This window comes from Pleurodeles waltl, chromosome 10, assembly GCF_031143425.1.
Source record: "Pleurodeles waltl isolate 20211129_DDA chromosome 10, aPleWal1.hap1.20221129, whole genome shotgun sequence".
Classification (NCBI taxonomy): Eukaryota; Metazoa; Chordata; class Amphibia; order Caudata; family Salamandridae; genus Pleurodeles; species Pleurodeles waltl.
In genome coordinates this window covers 1,033,841,387-1,033,863,502 of record NC_090449.1, presented here as the reverse complement: position 1 = coordinate 1,033,863,502, position 22,116 = coordinate 1,033,841,387, and the positions used below count along the sequence as shown (strand labels likewise).

Sequence of the window (22,116 nt, the reverse complement as noted above, 5' to 3'; positions counted from 1 at the left end):
GCCGGCGGCAATGTAGCAGTGCGGTGGGTGCAGCAGCACCTGTTGCGCATTTCACTGCCCGTAAATCAGGCAGTGAACTGCGCGACAGGGCCCCCAGGGGGGCCCCGAGTCACTCATTCTGCCAGCCTTTCCCTGGTGGTGTAAACCGCCAGGGAAAGGTGCTGGAACCTGACTCATTATCTGGTGCAGCGCTGCCCAGTCGGATCAGAAACGCCACCACCGCCAGGCTGCCTGGTGGCATAAGCCTGGCGGTGACGGCATTTCATAAGTGGTGGTTCAGCCACGTTCATTATATGGCGGTCTGGACGGCCATGCCGGTGGTAGAAATTACCGCCACCGCAGGCATGGCGGTCCAGATTGCCATGTTCGTAATGCCCGCCTATGTATCATGTCTTGAATGCACTGAGGGTGGTCGGAGAGATCCCAAGGAGTTGCTTGAGTGGCAGTGTAATTCTAACATGTTGTCAGGGTCCTTTAATAAGGTTAGCTAATGCATATACGATACTCCTCAATGATGTTAGATAGGGATTGGGCCAGTACAGCATTGCCTCCTTTGGGAAGTGACAATCTTTGTACTGCAGTTCTGAAATCTGTATCGGGCAGGGAGGGCTTTACTCTGCAAGCCGTCTTGTTCTTCTGCATGATGTAAGTCCTGAAGCTGAGATTGGTGTTGATATGCATTCTCGATGTGATGAGTAAAACCGGACCAAGACTGAGAAATTACATGTCCCTGGCTCCCTCTCAAAATGTTACATACATTTAGATGATCAAGGCAGTGAGTAAAGCCTAAGTTCTCAATAAGCGCTAAACAACTTTGAATTTTATCCAAGGTAGTGAGGAATGCGCACCTTCACACGGAAGCGCGGTCAACTGTTTATGACTTGAATACACTACGTCACATAAGGGGCTATGTTATGTTATGTTAGGTTTATTTGTATAGCAAAAAACTCAACTGGGGAAGTATCCTTGTGCTGAAACCATTTGGGTGTTCCCACTTATTGAAAAAACAACACTCTGCTAGCGTACTATGCTACTTGAAACACAGCAATACATGCGCACGTCTGCCAGAATACGCAGCATCTCATACGCGTCTCTATCTGAATTACTCCATTTTTTTTAGAACCAACCTGCTACTAATGTAATAGCTTACCCCTCTCCCAGGCCAAATAGTGCCAAAATACGAAAAAAGATCTGCATGTTAAATATGTGCCTGCTGGCTAGTTCAGTGACTTGATTCACTATGTCACATAATAGGTCCCTAATATAGAGGTGGCCATATTGGAAGGATTAATTCTGAACAGTAATGACGTTGCAAAGTAGAAAACAATACTAGATTTTAGATTCCCACGTAACAAGCAAAGCCAACAACTTGACCAGTCACGTCTCATCAACACAAAGCCCGAGTCCAAAATATGAATAAAAGAAAACATGATAATATGCAACTCAGAGAGCCGAACTCTTGAAAGAAATTAACTTATTCTAATATAGCAGAATTTCAAATGGGACAAAAATGCCAGCCACCAGGGCACATAATCATGTAGTGGAAAACATTGTCTGATATTACAGGGGATCTACAGAAGAAGGGGTAAAAATCAGAGTAGACAAGTAGACAGCCCTAAATTAAACTGCTACATATAACATAGGGCCTGATTTAGATTTTGGCGAAAGGGAATGCTCCGTTACAAGCATGACGGATGTCTCGTTCACCGTATTGCGATCCTGTATTGTCCTATGGGGTTTGTAATACGGCGCACAGGAATGTGACGGATTAGTCCCTCTGCAGAATCAGGCCCATAGTCCTATACGACAAGTATGTAATGGCCTGATGAAAAACAGCTCAAATGTAGCTCACAAAAATTATATCAGAGAAGATTATGGTATTCTCCATGGGTATGGTTTCATTCAGGCCAAACACATGCGTCTGGAAAGTTAAAATCCAACATACTTCTCATTTTTTGTGGTATTGTGCATTATTTACTTTCCTGTGATTTGATCTCCTCTAGGCTAGTCCACCATAGACCATTCTCAAATGTATGCTTTCCATACAGTGTTGAACTTGAAGAGCCAGCATCCTTTTTGTTATAATGGCTGACTTATGTTTGGTGAATCTGGTGCAGAATTTGCGTCCAATTTCAGCATCTTAACCCATCCCACAGGGTCAAATAATAGGATGTATGATGTTGTGTGTCTTACAGATCATCCTCTTCAACCTGACCTGAACAAGCACACCTGTAGACCAATCAAATGCTGAGCTACTGTAGATGGTTCACCGACAAAGGGGTGTCAGCTTTTTTTGTAATGACATACACTCTTTCCCACAGCTAATGCTGTCTCTAGCCACACCCAAAAAGGGACTCATTCTCTTGTTTTAATGCAGGAAGGAGATCAGCACTGACATATCTCCCAACGTATGGATTAAGACCTTCTGCTATCCACTAAATGTATTTTGTAAGAGTATTACAAGGATAAGATAATGTAATGTATTGCATGCATGTGATTTGATTCTCTCCATCATGAGGCCTTCTTTCTGCCTGTCTAGTAAAAGAGACGTCCAAACGATCCATGCAAGATGGAATACAACCAGCTCAGCAGCAGTGCAGGTATTGTGACCTGAGACCATCTGATTGCAAAAATGAAGGCCTCTGCAGCAGTAACTGTGAAATCTTCGCCCTCTGCGAGTCTGCCCATGAAGTCTGCGTTGCTATCTGGTAAGACAACTTTGTTTTTCTGCACAATAGGGAGAAGCAGCCATCCTGTCAGCTGGCTCTCCCAAGGCCTGCAGGGTTTACTTGCAGATGCACCAAGATGCTTCAAGCTAGATGATAATAATGGTTTGTTTTTTACCCACTGTGAATAACCCATGTTGTTATTACCTACCTCAGTAGTGCTCAGTTTACCAATGTTGGAGTAATGGAGTGCTGACTTGGTTTTATCTTGACTCAAACTCACAAACTCTTTGAGCCAGCTATTGTGACTTTTTCAAAGACAAAAGGACAATTATTTTCTCTTAGCGACTCCTGGCTCAAAATGTTAAGTATTGCAGACTTTGCGCCTCTCCTGGAGGCATCCTGTTCTTATGAATGTAGGGATTTCCTATATGATATGTCTCAATCCTCAGAGGTGAAGAGCAGAGGCGTAGCTTCAGGGGGATGTTTGGGGTGTTATACTCCCCTAATAAATGTATTTTCTGATGAATAGTTGGGTACCGGTAGGGTATGGTGAGGAGTCTGTCCGATTTCACCTGATATTCTTGGCATGCACACATCGACAAAAACACACACACTTTGGGGGTTATTCCAACTTTGGAGGAGGTGTTAATCCATCCCAAAAGTGACAGTAAAGTGACGGATATACCACCAGCCGTATTACGAGTTCCATAGGATATAATGGACTCGTAATACGGCTAGTGGTATATCCGTCACTTTACCGTCACTTTTGGGACGGATTAACACCTCCTCCAAAGTTGTAATAACCCCCTTTGTCTCATCTCTGCTTTGAAAGCCCTAAAAATATTCATTATTTCATAAAATATTGTGCTTCTCTCACTCAGTGCTGCTACCAATCCTCATTTGTCTCTCCTTCCACTGCCTCTTAAGCCCCTCTCATGCACCCTGCTTGTTGCATAATGTTGTATAATTTTAACATTATGGCCCATATTTATACTTTTTTAGCACTGCATTTGCGTAATTATTTGACGCAAAAACAGCACAAGCTTACAAAATACATTTGTATTTTGTATGTTTACGCCGCTTTCGCGTCACAAAATGACGCAAATGCAGTGCTAAAAAAGTATAAATATGGACCTATATGCCATAGTAATTTTCAGAAAATCTGAAGCTCACCCTCTTCAACAGAATATTGAGGACAAAATTTCATAAAAATTAGCAACAGGTAAGTCAAGATGTTCTGTACCTAATTCCACCTCCAAGTACCTACACCATACATATGTCTTCAATGCACCTAGATGTGGAGTGAGGAATAGTAAATCTATACTTCCCTGTATGCACTTACCTCTCCATAGTTTGTTCTTGGATGTTCTTGTATATTTTTGGTGTTGATATTCAGTAGTACAACCAGTCCTATGAGCTCAGAGTTTTCATATTAACTTTTTTTTTTTTTTTTACACTTATGAATTTAATAAATGCCTTTAGGTTTTTTTTAATACGGATTTGTTGTGTAGTTTTAACTGTACAGTGCAATGCATAATGACTTCCCTACTTTTATATTGTGGGTCAGAGACATTTTATACTATTCATATGAATATTTCTGCTGCCAGTTTTTACAGCAGCATCTGTGCCTTTAAGTTTGTGTTTGTGCATGTGGGGGAGGGAGTGTGCACATGCTTTAAAAGTAACTTAACATGTTGCATAGCATAACAGAGTTATCTCAAGAGATTGGGAAATTTAAAAGAGCATAAACTTTTGTAGCAAACCAGTATAAAAGTTCCGGCTATAACGTCACGCTTGGAAAAGAACGAATGGGATTCCAGTCCTAGGGCCTTATTATGAGTTTGGCGGTCCCACTGTGGGACTGCCAAACTCGCAGAGAGGATGCCACTGCATGGCGGTGTCATTCCCCCCCCATGGAAAGGCTGGCAGAAAGCTGAGTTGTAATCAGCCAGGCGGCGCCGAGTACAACTCACACCACCATCACCACGTCCCGAACCATGTTCCTGGAAGGGACAGTGAGCTTTAGGTCGGTCTGGCCACCAGGGTTGTAATGTGGCACTCCAGGTGGTCCTACTGTCTGTGAGATTGTGGCGGTCCTTGGACCGCCACACTTCATAATGAGGGCCTTAGAGCAGAAGACACATGTAGAGAACATAATATACTATTGGTTAATTGTTGATATAATTGTTCCAGCTTTCACCTAGGGAGGCTGACACAGCAAACTTTATTATTCTAATTATTTTTCAGGCGAAAGAACGGACAAAACGTGACCTTGGAAACACTGTGTCATGACCCCAAAGTAAATTTATATAATTACTCACTGGACAACGTGGATAAAGGGAAATGCGTACTGAAGGAACAGAAAGTGGAAGGCGGGCTACTGTACATGTGCGCCTGTACAGGTGAAGATTGCAACAGCCAGCCCAGCTTCAGTGATTTTGATGCTGAAGGTACGTATAATCATCAGTGAATTTTCCACTGTAAATGAGAAGACAAAGGGGGGCAACTTTACAAAGTTCTTTGCATGTGAACTTGTATATTACATGCCCAAATAGCCTTTAATATACATGTGGACATATTTTTGCAGTATGATTTTATACTTTGTTTTTTGTGTGTGAGTTAATCTACTCTCAGGAGCAAGGGGTGGGCATTCCATATCCGGATCCCTGAAAGTTGGTACCACAAAGATCATTTTTTTGCAGGCATTCACCAATGTTTTGTGACCCATTCTGGCCATGGAAATTGGTAGAGGTTTGTCTACTCTGTCTGCAGAGAAGAGTACATCTCTTTCTAGGGTGGGTAGGAAACACTCCCAACACTGGCAGGGGTGTACTGGAAGGGCTTTCCAATAGCTGGCAAGATGTATCATCATGGACTGTCTAACAACATCATGGGGATGTTCAATTTGCCAAGACAGAACTACTCATTTGTATCAAAGGCAACCGCTGAATTATTCCTGAGGCTGCTTGGTTGCTCCAGGGAGAGCTTCTCACTTATGTCAGCCTGGCTTGGCCTGTTGTACTATTGGGTGCTAAAATATTCCTGAAGATGTCTAATAATCCCAACAGGCATATTGAATTCTCCAGGGTGTATGACATTATGGCTGGATGAGCAAGCTTATTTCAGTGGGACCTTCACAATTATGAAGTAAGAGATGCTGAAGTTTGTGATAGGGTTTACCCAAATATTTAAATACTTTCTCACAGTCTGGGCACATCAATCTAAATGTAGCTAGCATTTAAACCCATTGCAAAGATGCCACGATGCCTCTTATGCAAGGGCTTGTTATGATTGGGAGGTTGCTGAAAAGCCTTCTATCATATGGAGAGATGGCTGTTCAACTGTCCCTAATTATGAAACTTTGCATGTTTGTCAGTGCAGCTGACTTGTAGTTTTGAAAAAAGTAAAACATGTTTAATGATTATAGGAGAGACAGTAGAATATAAAACTTTGGAGATGGGATTTCATTTTGGACATTGCCACAAACACCTGGAACATAAGACCCAGTCTTTGATATTGGCCTCATCAGCAATGAAAATCCTAGTGATCTTGTAAATTAAACATTTTTAGGTCTCACCTACCAGACACCGCAAGTTTTCTGTTGATGGAAAGACCTGTTATCTGCTTACAGTGGGCTTTGAGCCCGTCCAGTGCTTACCTTGGATAGCTTTATTGCCGCTCTAATTTGCTTTCTTTTTATTTGTTGCCTTGTGTGGGCTTTAAATATTCTTCTTGTGTGTGTCCTTCCCCGGGAGTATGGTTTCATTAGTTTTGTCCCTCAACTGCATACTTTTCAATTATTACTTTGTTCTTTTTGTTTGAGCCCTCAATGAGAGTACATGTGTTTCCAGCTGTCTCTCTCGTGTCTTTCTGTTGCCCCCTCCATGTTGTGGTACACATGTGCTTCTCCCACACAAAAAGCTGAGTTGTAATCAGCCAGGCGGCGCTGAATGCAGCACCGCCCTAGCTAATTGCAACTCAGGCCGCCATCACCACATCACGAACCATGTTCCTGGAAGGGACAGTGATTGCCCAAGTGCTCACCCCTCTACCCAGCAGGTCCACGTTGCTGTTTCCACCCATGTGCTTCCCTTGCTCCGCACTCTGCATTGCTCTCTCTCTCTGTTGTTTCCCTCTAACCTCCACCACCGCCTGCCGGCCTTCCTTGTTGCGTCAGCCAGACCGCTCCCTTCGTATTGTTTCTGCCCATCTGTCTTCCATGTTGCTTCCCTGCTCTCTGCGTTACTTCTTCCCATGACCCTAACCGCTTAAAAAAAAAACCTCTTTTGCTCGACTTTTTTCTTTTCATTTATTGATCCAACTTAAATCAGTAAAAAAAGCACCTAAGTTACTATGTAGACGTGCGAATGTGTGATGCGCATGCTTACAAAATAATAGGGCCAGCCACAGCACAGGCTTTTATTTCTTCTTTAGCCATTCTGTACAGCATGGCGAAAAACCACAGGTAAAGCCACTCGCTCCCATAGGGGAGACCTATTTCCTTTGCCAGTGTTAGTTTATAGGTGTAATTATTCTAAGTAAATTAGAGTTAATGCTCATTTTCACAAAGAATAGTCTAAGACAAAATTAAATTTAACCCAGGTTAGAAAATATTTTACAGCCCACGTCTTGTTCATGTAAGCTGTCTTTACAACCAATGTGCAAACTATTAGCAAATTCACTTAAGTATTCATGAGTATGGGTAGTAGTACTACAGGAGTACTCTTTACATACTCTTGCACACTGTTTTGAATTAGCAGTGACATGTCCAATTCCCTATAAGTAAAAGTGTTAATAATGCAGAGCCCTTTCTATTTGCACCAATTGTATATGAATAGTGCATTAATATTCCAGTTTTATTCAATTTTACATTTTTTGGCCAATGCTGAAAAGGCATGTACAAGTACGTAAAAGAGAACTACAGGAGTACTTCTTTACAATACTCCAAAATGCCTTTGTTAATAGGCCCTGGTGTTCCCACAACCTCTTCTTGGTTGACCCATTTGTTACAAAGCATTGTACTGACTGTATCCCTTGCGTACTTAGATCCAGACCATCAGCAAGACGGAAGACAAGAATTTGACTGGATGGCACCTTCCCTAGGTAAGAGTTTATACATAGTATAGTACTAATTAGAAGTACTTTCTGAACATCCAATGTCATTGCATGTCAGGTGCCCAACCCTAAAATAGTTCTCTTGAAGGTCATATTGGGATATCTGTGGCTTAATTGCAGTTTGTAATTTGTTCTGTTATTGTCTTTTCCCCAACCTTCTCCATTCCCCTCATTGACATCTATTTCAGACATCTGAGGTCCTCTTTGGTACGAGTTACCCTATCTTTGTTATAAGAATGTTATTGCTGGTAACGTAGCACTGGGATGAAGGGATTCGTCATTATTTTCTATTTCTTGTGCCGAGTTGAATGAACTTTTGACAGTGAATGTTGATTTCAGAACTGCTTCGTGACCATGGGCATTAGCTCACTCCAGGATCTAATTGCAACTCAAAGCAGTTTTTTGTTTGTTGACTAATTTATTACGAAGAAGTGCACTGACTGCAACCATTGCATTCTTAGGTCCAGACCACCGGCAAGCAGTAGGACAGGAGATTGGATGGAAGGAACCTTCCATAGGTAACATTTTTGTTTTGATTCTACGATTCATTTAAAGTAAGACCCTGATTTATACTTCGGTGGAAAGATTAAGTACTGTTGCCATGGCTGAGTACTTTACTCCTGCCATTGTCAGGGGACTTCGCCTACCAAAGTTAGAGATGCCCAGCGAACATCTCTTGCATTTACAGCAGTTCCTGTAAATGGATTGAAAGCTTGACGGACGGCTCCGTCAATATGATGGAGCCATACAGGGAGTGCAGAATTATTAGGCAAATGAGTATTTTGACCACATCATCCTCTTTATGCATGTTGTCTTACTCCAAGCTGTATAGGCTCGAAAGCCTACTACCAATTAAGCATATTAGGTGATGTGCATCTCTGTAATGAGAAGGGGTGTGGTCTAATGACATCACCACCCTATATCAGGTGTGCATAATTATTAGGCAACTTCCTTTCCTTTGGCAAAATGGGTCAAAAGAAGGACTTGACAGGCTCAGAAAAGTCAAAAATAGTGAGATATCTTGCAGAGGGATGCAGCACTCTTAAAATTGCAAAGCTTCTGAAGCGTGATCATCGAACAATCAAGCGTTTCATTCAAAATAGTCAACAGGGTCGCAAGAAGCGTGTGGAAAAACCAAGGCGCAAAATAACTGCCCATGAACTGAGAAAAGTCAAGCGTGCAGCTGCCACGATGCCACTTGCCACCAGTTTGGCCATATTTCAGAGCTGCAACATCACTGGAGTGCCCAAAAGCACAAGGTGTGCAATACTCAGAGACATGGCCAAGGTAAGAAAGGCTGAAAGACGACCACCACTGAACAAGACACACAAGCTGAAACGTCAAGACTGGGCCAAGAAATATCTCAAGACTGATTTTCTAAGGTTTTATGGACTGATGAAATGAGAGTGAGTCTTGATGGGCCAGATGGATGGGCCCGTGGCTGGATTGGTAAAGGGCAGAGAGCTCCAGTCCGACTCAGACGCCAGCAAGGTGGAGGTGGAGTACTGGTTTGGGCTGGTATCATCAAAGATGAGCTTGTGGGGCCTTTTCGGGTTGAGGATGGAGTCAAGCTCAACTCCCAGTCCTACTGCCAGTTCCTGGTAGACACCTTCTTCAAGCAGTGGTACAGGAAGAAGTCTGCATCCTTCAAGAAAAACATGATTTTCATGCAGGACAATGCTCCATCACACGCGTCCAAGTACTCCACAGCGTGGCTGGCAAGAAAGGGTATAAAAGAAGGAAATCTAATGACATGGCCTCCTTGTTCACCTGATCTGAACCCCATTGAGAACCTGTGGTCCATCATCAAATGTGAGATTTACAAGGAGGGAAAACAGTACACCTCTCTGAACAGTGTCTGGGAGGCTGTGGTTGCTGCTGCACGCAATGTTGATGGTGAACAGATCAAAACACTGACAGAATCCATGGATGGCAGGCTTTTGAGTGTCCTTGCAAAGAAAGGTGGCTATATTGGTCACTGATTTGTTTTTGTTTTGTTTTTGAATGTCAGACATGTATATTTGTGAATGTTGAGATGTTATATTGGTTTCACTGGTAATAATAAATAATTGAAATGGGTATATATTTGTTTTTTGTTAAGTTGCCTAATAATTATGCACAGTAATAGTCACCTGCACACACAGATATCCCCCTAACATAGCTAAAACTAAAAACAAACTAAAAACTACTTCCAAAAATATTCAGCTTTGATATTAATGAGTTTTTTGGGTTCATTGAGAACATGGTTGTTGTTCAATAATAAAATTAATCCTCAAAAATACAACTTGCCTAATAATTCTGCACTCCCTGTATATCAAACTTTTATTGTATTTTTTTTTTTTTTCAAAAAGAAGATCCCAATGCAGGATTTTCTTTCTGAAAAAAAAAAACAATGGCCCCCTCTCCATGAGAGATTTCTCCCATTGCGTTGAGGTCATTTTGTCATTTTCACTGCCGGTTACCACCAGGTCTTACCTCGCAATGCGGGCAGTAAAATTCGGCATTTGTTCACTCTTGCTAAAAAACCAGCCCCTACGCTTTTAACTTTTAAAGTAGTTTCACCCTGGCTACCGACCCCAGGTTGGGTGGAACAGATTTGCACCGATGGGTAGATGTGGGCAAGTTTAGGCTTGATTTACTCTGGATATACCGTTTCCTTTTTGCTCACTTATTTTCCCCTTTAGGTATATATATGGAAAGGGTGAGGTTCAAATTAAGACGAAGTCTAGAGTTTCTTGTGGTGAGAAATTATTGATTGTGGTGTAAGAGTGAGTTGCACCTGTGCATTATTTTTTGTATATGTTTCTCTGCTTGGGATTCTTAAAGAGGGCATCCCTGCTTGAGCTGTGTTACTTTTAATTCTACATAAAAAGTATACATTAAAAAATGGATAAAAGTACATTTTTATTGAAAATTAGTATTGTGAACACCATAATAGTCTCCATTTTAGTTCGCTCATTTCCGCTTCATGATCTACCTGCAGTCTGTTATCTGTGATAGATAGTGTGATGTTTCTAACAGTCCACAAAAATGCTGAGTTCATCAAAGCTGCCCCCTGTCTAACCTGAAATGTTTTGTCACTTTCGTCACTAACCACATGGAACCTTAACTAAAGCTAAACATGTGAACTGATCTGATGGACTCTGTTGCTTCCCCACGCCTCTCTGTCTTACTTCTTTCCATCCCTCCAACCACTTTTAAAACACCTTTTTGCTGCTACTTTTTTCTTTTTATTTACCAATCTAACTTGAATCAGTAACTACAAAGAAAAAAAATGACTATGTTACTTTGTTTGTGTGCGAATGAGTGATGCGTGTGCCTACAAAATAACATGGCCGACCACATCAGAGGCTTTTCTCTTCTTCTTTAGCTAGGCTGTACCGAAGAGCTCAAAACCACTGGCAAATCCACTCGTTCTGAAAGGGGAGACCTACTGGCTTTGCCAAAGCTAGTTATATATGAAATTATTCTAACTAAACTGGAGTTAATGCTTGTTTTATACAAATGCTCCAAGACAAAATTAAATTTGACCAAATTTAGAAAATGTTTTAAAGCTCATGTTGTGTTAATCTAAACAGTTTTAACAGCTGATATGTAAACTATACACAGGGGCTGATTCACTAAAGCATTCATAGCTATGTGAAGTAGCATCACAGGAGTATTCTGTACATACTCTTGCATTTAATTACTCCTGATATATCCAAATCTCTATAAGTAAAAGTGCAAAGAACGCAGAGTCCCTTCTGTTTTCACTGACTGTATATAAATATTGCCTAAATGTTCACATTTTATTCCATTTTAAATGTTTAGGGACCAGTTCTGAAATGCCATGTATGAATATGTAAAATTGAACGACAGGATTACTTCTTTACGTACTCCAAAATGCCTTTGTAAATAGGTCCCAGTTTGCCCCAAACCCCGCTTCTATGTAAAAAGTGCCTAGTTGATCTTATGATAGTGAACTTAGATGCAAGAGATGTTCGCAACCGTGTACTTTGGTTCTCATCGGGATCTAGTTGTAATTCACTGCAGGATTTTGTGGGTTTACTGATTTATTAAAAAGTATTGTACTGACTGTAGCCATTATGTACTTAGATCCAGACCACCACCAAGAAGCAGGACAGGAAATTGGCTGGAAGGTACCTTCCTTAGGTAAGATTTGAATACATATTCTAGGACTCATTTCAAGTAATTTTTGGACATCCAATGTGGTTGCATATCAGGTGCCTAACCCGAATATAGTTGAACAGATCCCAACGCTGGATTTTCTTTTTGAAAATAAAAATAAACAACAACAGCCTTGCCATGGACGATTTCTCCCGTAGTGTTGGGGGTCATTTGGTAGTTTTCACTGCCCATTAGTGGCAGGTTTTTCTTGGCAATGACGGACAGTGGAAACATGGCCAAACTTCAGACAGCCTTTACTCCATCGGGCAATCGGAGGTGTATGTAGGTGGCGGAGATGGAGTGATCTGGGCCATCTACATACTGAAGTTCCACCCAACTTTAAATGTGGCCGGCAGGTGGAGTATCCTTACCGCCATCGTAATGGCCTGCCCGCCCAATTTAAATGTGGCCAGGCCATAGGTTTGGCTACAGCTGTGACTACTCCATCACCACCATAGCCAAACCTCTCAGGCATCCAAACGGACTAAGGGCCATCAGCGAAAGGGCTATGTGTCTGCCCACCCAATCAGGAATGGGGGGCATATAGCCATGTTTTTTTTTTACCATCCATCACTGCAAAACAAACCCTGGTGGTTAGGGACAGTAAGATGCTAATAATGCTCCCCTCTGCATGTGAGATGACTCCCATGGTGAGGGGAGCATTACATTTTTTTTTTTTTAAAAGAAAATACCTTTTGGGATTTTGTTTTTGAAATTACAAAAGAAAACTGTTTGGTGCAGGGCTGCGCAGCCTTGAAACCACAGCGACATCCATTGGCAGGACCACCATGGCAGCAGTTTTTGCCAATCGATTATAAATGACCACCTGCTTGGCTATCATTTATAAATTTGGTGGACAATCCACTGCCATTGGGACAAACTAATTTACTCAACCGCCCGCCGTAACAACAGGCCATCTGCCAAATAATAAATCAGGCCCTGTGTTTCCATTGGATGCCAATGTTAGCTCGGCATGTTTGGACCAATATACTTTCTCCTCTCGCCCTGGAGGAGCAGACTTAGTTTTGCATTCCATATAGCTCCTACAGCAGTGTCTCGCAGAATCCCAGATACAGACTATTACAACAGTTAAACCGACCAGAGATAATCATTTTGGCACCATTAACCCTCTAAGGAAAAGACAATCATTCCTTATGAAGCCCATGATGCATGTCCAAATTGACCCTTTTCAAGGCACAGAAAACTGTGTAACACGTTATCTCCATTGCAGTGCATGGACATTTCACTGCTAATGCACTGCAATGGAAAAACAAGCATTTACTATGCAGTGGGTTTCGCGTTTACACGAGTTAAAGCTATTAGCGTTGTCAACTCCTAACTGGACTTTTCTTGCCACATAAACTGAAAATGAAAAGTAAAACAGTTGACATAAGCGAGCCGAGGGCTGCGATGAACGCGAAGCAGACACACTAAAGGAAACAAAAGAATTGAAAATGAAAAGTAAAACTGTTTCCCATAAGTGAGCCGACGGCCGCCATGAGCGCAAAGCACACACACAAAGGGAAACAGAAGTTTGTTTGCAGTGAAACGTATCAGCAAAAGTGCAATTATCCATGTAACCAGCAAAAGTGCAATTATCCATGTAGGTTGATGTCATACAAAGTGCTCGACTACTGCCCAGCGAGATCGCGCTGATTTCGAAATAAAGAGAAAAAGTAGTCCAGAAACCATACGGAAAACACAGACCCTCGTATGTTTTCAGTAGTTTATCGGTGCGCTCGAGGAGTGCTAAACACCGGAAAAGGCATGACGTGTGCATGCCTTTCACTAATGAAATCAAGCGAATTTTAAAAGGCAAGCCCACGAACCAATGAAAGCGACGGGTGTGACATGGTCATGTTTAAAAGCCCGCAGAGAGATTACACCAAGGACAGTACTCTTTGCGTGCCTGACCAATCAACTGCTGAGCTTAAAGATGCTCATCAACAAAGAGGATTACCCAATGGCTCTCTCTGTATGCTCTTAATTTTTTGTAATGACTTGGGCTCCCTGCAGAGAGCTAAGCAGTCTTTAGCTAAAGCAGTCTCAAGCATGTCTTAAAAAGGAAATAATTTCCCTTTAATAATAGAAGAAGGACATCTGCATTGACCAAATCTTCACAGAACAGACTAAGGACAGCAAGCTATCTAAGAGAAATATAGCATAAAAGAGTTAAGCGAGAAGCTGATAAAATGTCATACAATAAACTGTTCATTCTGAGACCTTCTTTCTGTCTGTGTCATTATAGAGACTTTCAGACAATCCAACCCTGACGGATCGATAGCTCTCCGGCAGCTGTGCAAGTTTTGTGATGTGAGAGAATCTACCTGCAAAAACGAAGGCCGCTGCAACAGTACCTGTGAAATCACCTCCATCTGTGTGGAGCCCCACGAAGTCTGCGTTGCTGTATGGTGAGACATCTTTGTTTTCCGCACACCATGGGAGAGAATCAGCCATCCAATCAGCTATTTCTAAGTGCTGTATTAGTTTATTTGCAGATACGTTATTGTTACAATTCAAACTATACTAGAATAAGTTATTTGTCCTCCGTTACACTTTTGTTATTTCCATAAACTATAAATAACAGACTTTGTTCTCAAATTCAGTGGTGCTCTAATGATGTCAGAATGAAGCAGGGCTCATTTGGTTTTATCAGGTTCAAATGCTAACCACTGTCTGGGCCAACTTGTCTCTAGAAAAAAACAATTGTTTCATCATCTCGACACCTCACACAAAATGTTAAAGCCAAGATTTAAGAGGGCCTAGAGCCCCCTTGCGCCACATAAGCGTCATTTTTTTATGCTAATATTTACAAAGTGGTGCAATGCATGCATTGTGCCACTTTTTAACCCCTTGTGCCACATTATGCCTGTGCCAGGCATAATGTATGCAAGGGGAGTGCGTTCCCCCGTTAGGGGGGTGACAATATGGAAACAAATGAATCTAAAAGATGGTGCTAACCCTGAACAGTACATAAATAGCATCAAAAATTCTGACAATATTGCACCTTACCCTGTGCCATGGTGCGCCGTATTTTAAATACTGTGCACTCATAGTGGCGGTAGGGAGGAGCTAAGGGGCGCAAGGAAAGTGGAGATGCACTGGATACAGTGCCACTTGTCTTAAATCTGCCTCTAAGTGTTATAGGGCCTGATTCCGAGGCCGGCGGGCGGCGGTCGCCGCCCGCCTGGCGGGAACCGCCATATGGCCGCTCCGCGGTCGAAAGACCGCGGAGGCCATTCAGGCTTTCCCGCTGGGCTGGCGGGCGACCGCCAGGAGGCCGCCCGCCAGCCCAGGGGGAAACCCCTCCCCACGAGGAAGCCGGCTCCGAATGGAGCCGGCGGAGTGGGTATGTGCGAAGGGTGCAGTTTGCACCCGTCGCGTATTTCAGTGTCTGCATTGCAGACACTGAAATACACAGTGGGGCCCTCTTACGGGGGCCCCTGCAGTGCCCATGCCATTGGCATGGGCACTGCAGGGGCCCCCAGGGGCCCCGCGGCACCCCCTACCGCCATCCTGTTCCTGGCGGGAGACCCGCCAGGAACAGGATGGCGGTAGGGGGTGTCAGAATCCCCATGGCTGCGGAGCGCGCTCCGCAGCCATGGAGGCTTCTGTAGGGCAGTGGTAAACCGGCAGGAGACCGCCGGTTTACCCTTTCTGGCCATGGCTGAACCGCCGCGGTCAGAATGCCCTTGGGAGCACCGCCAGCCTGTTGGCGGTGCTCCCGTGGTCGGTGACCCTGGCGGTCACCGTCCGCCAGGGTCAGAATGACCCCCATAGTGTTTTCACCCTGCCCTAGAGGCCGCCATGTTTTAAGAACCTTCCAAGTGCTTGCCTGGGGGAAACTGTGGTTAAGTAGTAAAGTCACATATTTTGGAATCAAGGAGCCCAAGGTGTTTAAATCACACGTTTTCCCATTTTAACAAATTGTGTGATCCTGGGCGAAACACTTCCTGTACCTGTGTTTCAATATTGCAATCCCTTGATAATAATAATAATAATAACAATGATAATAAGCAGATTTGTAGGGAGCGTGGCTAATTCATTGAACTGTCCCAGCGCTGGCAGTCAATCCAGCAAAGATGGTGCAAGTGAAGATAATGAGAAAATTAAAAGGCAGAGGTAAAGAACCAGGTTTTTAGCTTTTTCCTAAAGGAGGCTTCCGAAGGGGCCTGTTTGGATAGTTTGAGGCAGGAAGTTCCAGATCTTGGATGCCCTGTAGATAAAGGGGCTCCCACCATTATGCTGCCGGAAGGAGATGTTACAGTCTTGAAGCTTTACATTCTTAGGTTGGTTGAAGGGTCTGAGGACTTCCGGACAAGTATTGGCACAGCCTGTTGGGTTCCATCTGTGGGCAGCAGCCCTCACATAGGAGCACTTACCCTTAAACCAGTCAAGAGTTCATTTAAACATAACCCTTCATTCCATGCCAGACACCCCTGGATGGGGAAATAGATGAGTTATTAACATACGATAAGATGCTCTGTAATGACCTGCTGCCCAAACCACTTCCTGCTTTTCTGTTCCCAGAGATCTCTTTACTTGTTCTTCATAGTCACTAGCAACTTGTGGGCTCGCTACTCGGACAGCATCGAACTAGGTTGACCACCTACCTACATGTCATTATGGACACTTTTTCCTGTCCTTGACTTTTGTGTGATAGCCTAATGCATTCTGGGAGTTGTAGTCCTGTCTCGCACACATGGACCCAATTAGACTGACACACCTGAAGTCGAAGATTTGTAGGTGAAAGGTTCCGGACTGGAGACATCTGTAATGACCTGCAGTGAGGTGGTCTCGTTACATAGGACTATATGTGGGTGTTTACTGCTGTCTACAAATCTAGTTTTGTGGCAGTGCCTGATGCTGTGACTTCATCTAATAAGATATAAATAGGTGGAATATAAACAGTATGTACATAATTATAGTATATCATTCCTGCTGCATTGTCAATTCCCTTCAACAAACCTGCAGATTTTACTTAATGTCTTGGTGTCTCAGAAGCAAGTAATGTTTGAAATGCTTCAGGTTCACATTAAACTGATCCATGCAGAGCAGCAGGCTGCATCTGGGTCTCTCCTGCAGTAGATGCAGTGCTTAATTTGTGCTTGTTGTTTCCGGTGCTGAGCACCGGCACTTATTTTTGAGGGCCGGTGTTTATTCTTCTGCCTCAAGCATTTGCTGCGAGCAAAAGACACATATGGGAAAGATGGATGAAGGGAAAAACTAAAAAGCGTCACAAAGGGAGAAAGTAGAAAGCTGCAAGAGTGAGCTGAAGGGGCAGGAAGTGACTTTATATGGATTGAAGAGGCCGAGATGGCTTCAGGATTGCGCCGCCACAGTATTCCATGTTCACACATTTAATTGCAGCAGCCGCGGGTTTAAGAGGAGGTCTTTGAGCACCGGCACCTTTTTATTTACAAATTAAGCACTGAGTAGATGTTCATAACTTTACGCTGTGCAAAGCTCCCTTTTGCCCACAGATCTAATACTTTTACTATTAAAGGTCTCAGAGGTGTCTTGGTGATTGATTATTAATGTTTCTAACATTTTCAAGAATTACAAGGAAATTATTACCTGTTTTGTGGTCGATTATAAATTTTTTAGGCACATTTTTATATTTTTTAATCATGGGTATTTTTTTATGTGGAAGAAAACGGCTAATCCATTTCTACGAGAAATAAATAAACAAACTTGGTACCCATGGAGAAGAAAGATATGAATCACCCTTCACCTCAATGGAAGTCTGCACAATGCAGTTACCCTCCTTTTGACATTGTTTACATTATGCTGCAGCATAAGAGAAATGCATCCTGTTTGCGCGTGTGCTTTGGAGTCAATAAACACATTTCCGGGTATTGCGCTGTACAGCGCGGTGAAGCGTAACGCACGTGCATTTTACAAGTAATTATACATTATCACATTGTATAGTATAATATTCTACAAAATTCCAAAAGAATGGGAGTTTTTAAGGGCATATGTTTTTGTGATATTTAAAAGAGGACAGACCTTTTTACAGCTTACCACTGATCAAATTCCAAATATTAAATCGTATGTGGAAAATGTATAGTATACTAGGAAGCAGAAGAGATATTAGGACAGCAGGTACATTATTCACTTAATGTGTTCGCGGCATATTAAACATGACGTCTATGATTATTTTTCATTCACAGGAGGAAGGACGATAAGGGCATGACCTTGGAAACACTGTGCCATGACCCCAGCGTGCCCTTGTATAATTACACCCTGGACACCGTGGACGAAGAGCGGTGTCAGCTGAGGGAGCAGAAGGCTGCTGGCGGGCTGCTATACCTGTGCGCGTGCACAGGAGACGAATGCAACGACCTGCCGACCTTCAGTGACGTCGAAGGTACGCATTGCTCGTCACTACGCCAGCTAACGTATCTCTGCGTGCAGTCAAGTGAGAAGGGTAACAGTGGGTGTTGTCATTGGCACATGCGCGATCCACATTTGTGCAAATGCTCCTGAGGCAGATGTCTTGGGAAAGTTGTTCTCGCAGCTTGGAATATGAAGGTGGAAAGAAGCTGATGAGGTGCTTGCATATTTGAGCCACAGCAATGGTGTCTACCCATAAATGCAGCCCTTCTACAATCACTGGTAGATGGTAGTAGAAGTACTTCAGCCCATTATGTCACTTATTGCCCAAACAGATGGTCGAACACATAAATCTTAACCCATGACGTTGAGATGGTGGATCTATGTGGGGAAGCCAGGCAATAGCTTGCCTCTGTTCTGTCTGACAGACGCCAATCTGTAATGATCCTCAAAGTAGCTCAGTTACTTATGTTGAATGCGTAGCTCCCTCAGGGTCCTTTCTAGCCCCAACTCTTTGTAATATCGACTCTCACTTGCTACAGTTATCAATTCCTTTGAGTTTAAAGTTATTTCCTATGCGGATGACAACCAGATAATCCTGAGATCCAACAAATTCGAGATGGCGTTAATTCCTGTCTATCTGCCATCTATCTTGGATAAATTGTAACTTCCTTATAAACGCAAGTGGTAGTGCTTGAACTGGAACCCTTGTGGTCTCTGGATCCGAGGCTCGCCTGCATGGGAGATGGCCTGTCATCATCCCGGAAGATAAAGAGCATCGGTTGTTAGCTAGATAAGTTGCTCATTCAGATCCCTCAGGGTAACTTTCATGTGTCCTCTTGCTGACATCAGATTAGAAGTTTGCAAGCGATCTTACCGTCATTCCTGTCCATTGTAGAGTTTGTATGTCAAATGCGTTGATTGCTTCCTGTCTTGATTATACAAATGTATGTTGTTTGGTTTTCCCAGCCTCATTCATCCACCAGCTGCAAATTGTCATAATATGGCAATCTGAGTCATCTTCAGCTGTAGGAGATCTGACAGAGTTCATCAGGCCGATTGTAGCCGCCGCTGGCTGGAAATTCTCATCCAGATTTAATGTAACTCACTCTGTTGGGCACATAAACCTTTCATCGTACAGACCCAAACTCTCTTCAGAGCTGGTTGCCGAGATACTCTTCCAACCTTCCACTACTCTCATCATCAGTGTCCCTTGTTACGGTACCTTAAACGCCTCATCGAGGAGGTTGGGTCTTCTTTGTGCTAGCACTCTATCTTGGGAGCGCCTGAGCACTGGACCTCCATCAATATTAATATCGATGAATTTCAGAAAGCATGTAAGACACATGTTTTCCATTGAGTGTCACTGAGAAACAGTTTCAGTTCTAGCACCATAACAAACTTTGGGCATAAGTATGCTTTCTGTAGATATCTATTTATTCATTCATTCATTTAATAAATGTGGACTTGGAGGTTGCTCCCCTTTAGTCCTAGCTTCTCCCCTGTGAAACAGGCTCCCCTTTTCCACATCCTTTCTTTTACTATCGTCCGAAATCATCTTACAATGTGGCTTTTTTAGAAGGCAGCTGTCCATGTGGTGATTTTTTTTGCTTCTCTCAGTAACAAAAAAACCCTTGGTAAATGAGCACTCTATAAAAAAATAAAATAACATTAATAGCTTCGGTGAGCAGCATATTTACAAGCACAGCATCCTTTCAGGTACAGATAGAGGGTGCAAGAAAAAGAGAAAGCAGGTCGATGTTAGGTCAGTCATTCAGCTAGTGGTGCACTCTACAGAAGCTCACTGGCAGTAAATCAGCTATAACCTAGAACAGTGGTTCCCAACCTTTTGACTTCTGTGGACCCCCACTTTATCATTACTGGAACCTAGGGACCCCCACTGAATCATCATTGGAATCTGGGGACCCCCACTGAGTCATTTCTAAAAGCTGCGGACCTCATCTGTTATTATTATTTAATTTTCTACGCAGTGGCGGACCCCCTAATGAGGCTTTGTGGACCCCCAGGTGTCCCCTGACCACAGGTTGGGAACCACTGACCTAGAAAATCAAATCTTTGGTCTTTGTGTTCAGATCCTGGAATTAAAAAGCAGAAACACTGCAATATCTCTCAACCCCAGGCTTGGAAATATCTTTTTAAAGATGGAATCATTCAAAGTGGTGGCCATGCCTACCCCTGTCTCGTTTTCCAGCCATCCTATTCCAGTGAAAATGGAGAACTGGAAATTTGTGCCATTCCGTACCGAAGGTCGCCACTATGTGATGGTTCTTACTCCTTGGGTCAAGACATCATCACTTCTGAGTTTCAATTAGTGTAACACAGTCACAGTCGCACACATCCCCAGCCAGATATCAATTTTAGTCCTGGATAAAGCTGTAAGATTTAACAAGTGCACACTTGATGAAGTTTTGTTTGAAATATTCACACATTTTGTGATCTTCTCAAAGTTTAAAAAGTGGAGGAGAGAAATAAAGTAATTTTATTAAAAATAACACCCTAGAAACATCCTGCTGGTAGCTGCTGAAGGGTACAACCCAGATTTGTGTGACCTTTATTTTTACGGGGAAACCTCACTCAAATGTGAGGTTGGAAATAACAGTTGTAGTAACCCCACACCTTGTGTAATTTCATTTTGATTGTTTGTGGATTGGTGGTTTACTGGGAAACTTGTAATGAGGGCTTCATTTTGTAAAACACGAGGACAATTGAGATCGCAGCACTTCTACCATGCCCAGAAGCCAATCGCAGCCCTTCTCTCGAAAAGGCACAGAGAAGCACCACCCCACAGACGAAAAGATGCCCACATCTTGCTTCACAGTAGCCCATCAAACTGAATTTTTTATCTTTACCCTGTAAAATAACAATTTCACTCCCTTTGAAATATTGTCATGGTATTGAGCAGCCAGATGATGCAAGATGGCTCTAGGCGGAGAGCCACTATTTTGGTCCACAGAGCTCATCTTGGTTTGTGACCGTTTAATGAATGAATGCAAGCTCAAAGGAGTTAGGACTGAGGTGCATTGGAAGATGTCCCCCGATGTCCACTTTCATACCCCCCCTACCCTCCTTCCACACACACACCATAGAATCCCCATCACCTCACCCTCCAGCACTGAACACTGTCCAGGACAAAACTGCAAAAATAGGGTCTGTCCTAAGCATGGCGCCTTTTTTTCTAATTAGGTCCCCACTAGAATGGTAGGACAAGGGTACGTTTTCCTTATTAGGCTAATCATAGTGCCTCGCCCGCTCTGGATTTTTTTTGTAATCTGTGCCCAGGGTGTGCCACTCTGGCTGTTTGTATTCAGTATGCCTCAGGGTGTGCCAATCTGGCTGTTTATGTAATGCCCCCCCAGTGTGCCACTCAGACTTTGTGTAAAGTATGCCCCAGGGTGTGCCACTTCAGCTGTTTATGTAATGGTTGCCGCAGAGTGTGCCAATCTGTTTATGTAAAGTGTGCCTCAGGATGTGCCCCTCTGGTTGTTTGTGTAATGGGTGTCCCAGAGTGTGGTACTCTGACTGTTTGTGTAAAGTATTCCCTAGGGTGTGCCAATCTGGCTGTTAATGTAAATTATGCCTCAGGCTGTGCCAATCTGGCAGTTTGTGTAAAATATGCCCTAGGCTGTGCCACTCTTGCCATTTGTGTAAAGTATACCCCAGGGTGTGCCACTCTGGCTGTTTATGTAATGGTTGCCCCAGCCCGTGCCAATTTGTTTTTATAAACCATGCCCCAGGCTGTGCCACTCTGGCTGTTTATGGAAAGTATACCCCATGCTGTGCCACTCTGGCTGTTTGTGTAAAGTATGCC

The 22,116-nt window shown here is 43.1% G+C and overlaps 1 protein-coding gene across 2 annotated transcripts in view; it reads left to right on the top strand.

The window, feature by feature from the left end:
- The window catches only part of TGFBR2 (transforming growth factor beta receptor 2), a 149,084-nt gene that overhangs the window by 86,814 nt on the left and 40,154 nt on the right, over window positions 1-22,116 (top strand). For both annotated transcript variants that reach the window (XM_069212003.1, XM_069212002.1), the window contains 7 exons: window positions 2,540-2,708; window positions 4,917-5,119; window positions 7,716-7,772; window positions 8,246-8,302; window positions 11,880-11,936; window positions 14,200-14,362; window positions 18,125-18,321. In XM_069212003.1, coding sequence (XP_069068104.1) covers window positions 2,540-2,708; window positions 4,917-5,119; window positions 7,716-7,772; window positions 8,246-8,302; window positions 11,880-11,936; window positions 14,200-14,362; window positions 18,125-18,321 — 903 coding nt within the window. The remainder of the gene's footprint in view (window positions 1-2,539; window positions 2,709-4,916; window positions 5,120-7,715; window positions 7,773-8,245; window positions 8,303-11,879; window positions 11,937-14,199; window positions 14,363-18,124; window positions 18,322-22,116) is intronic.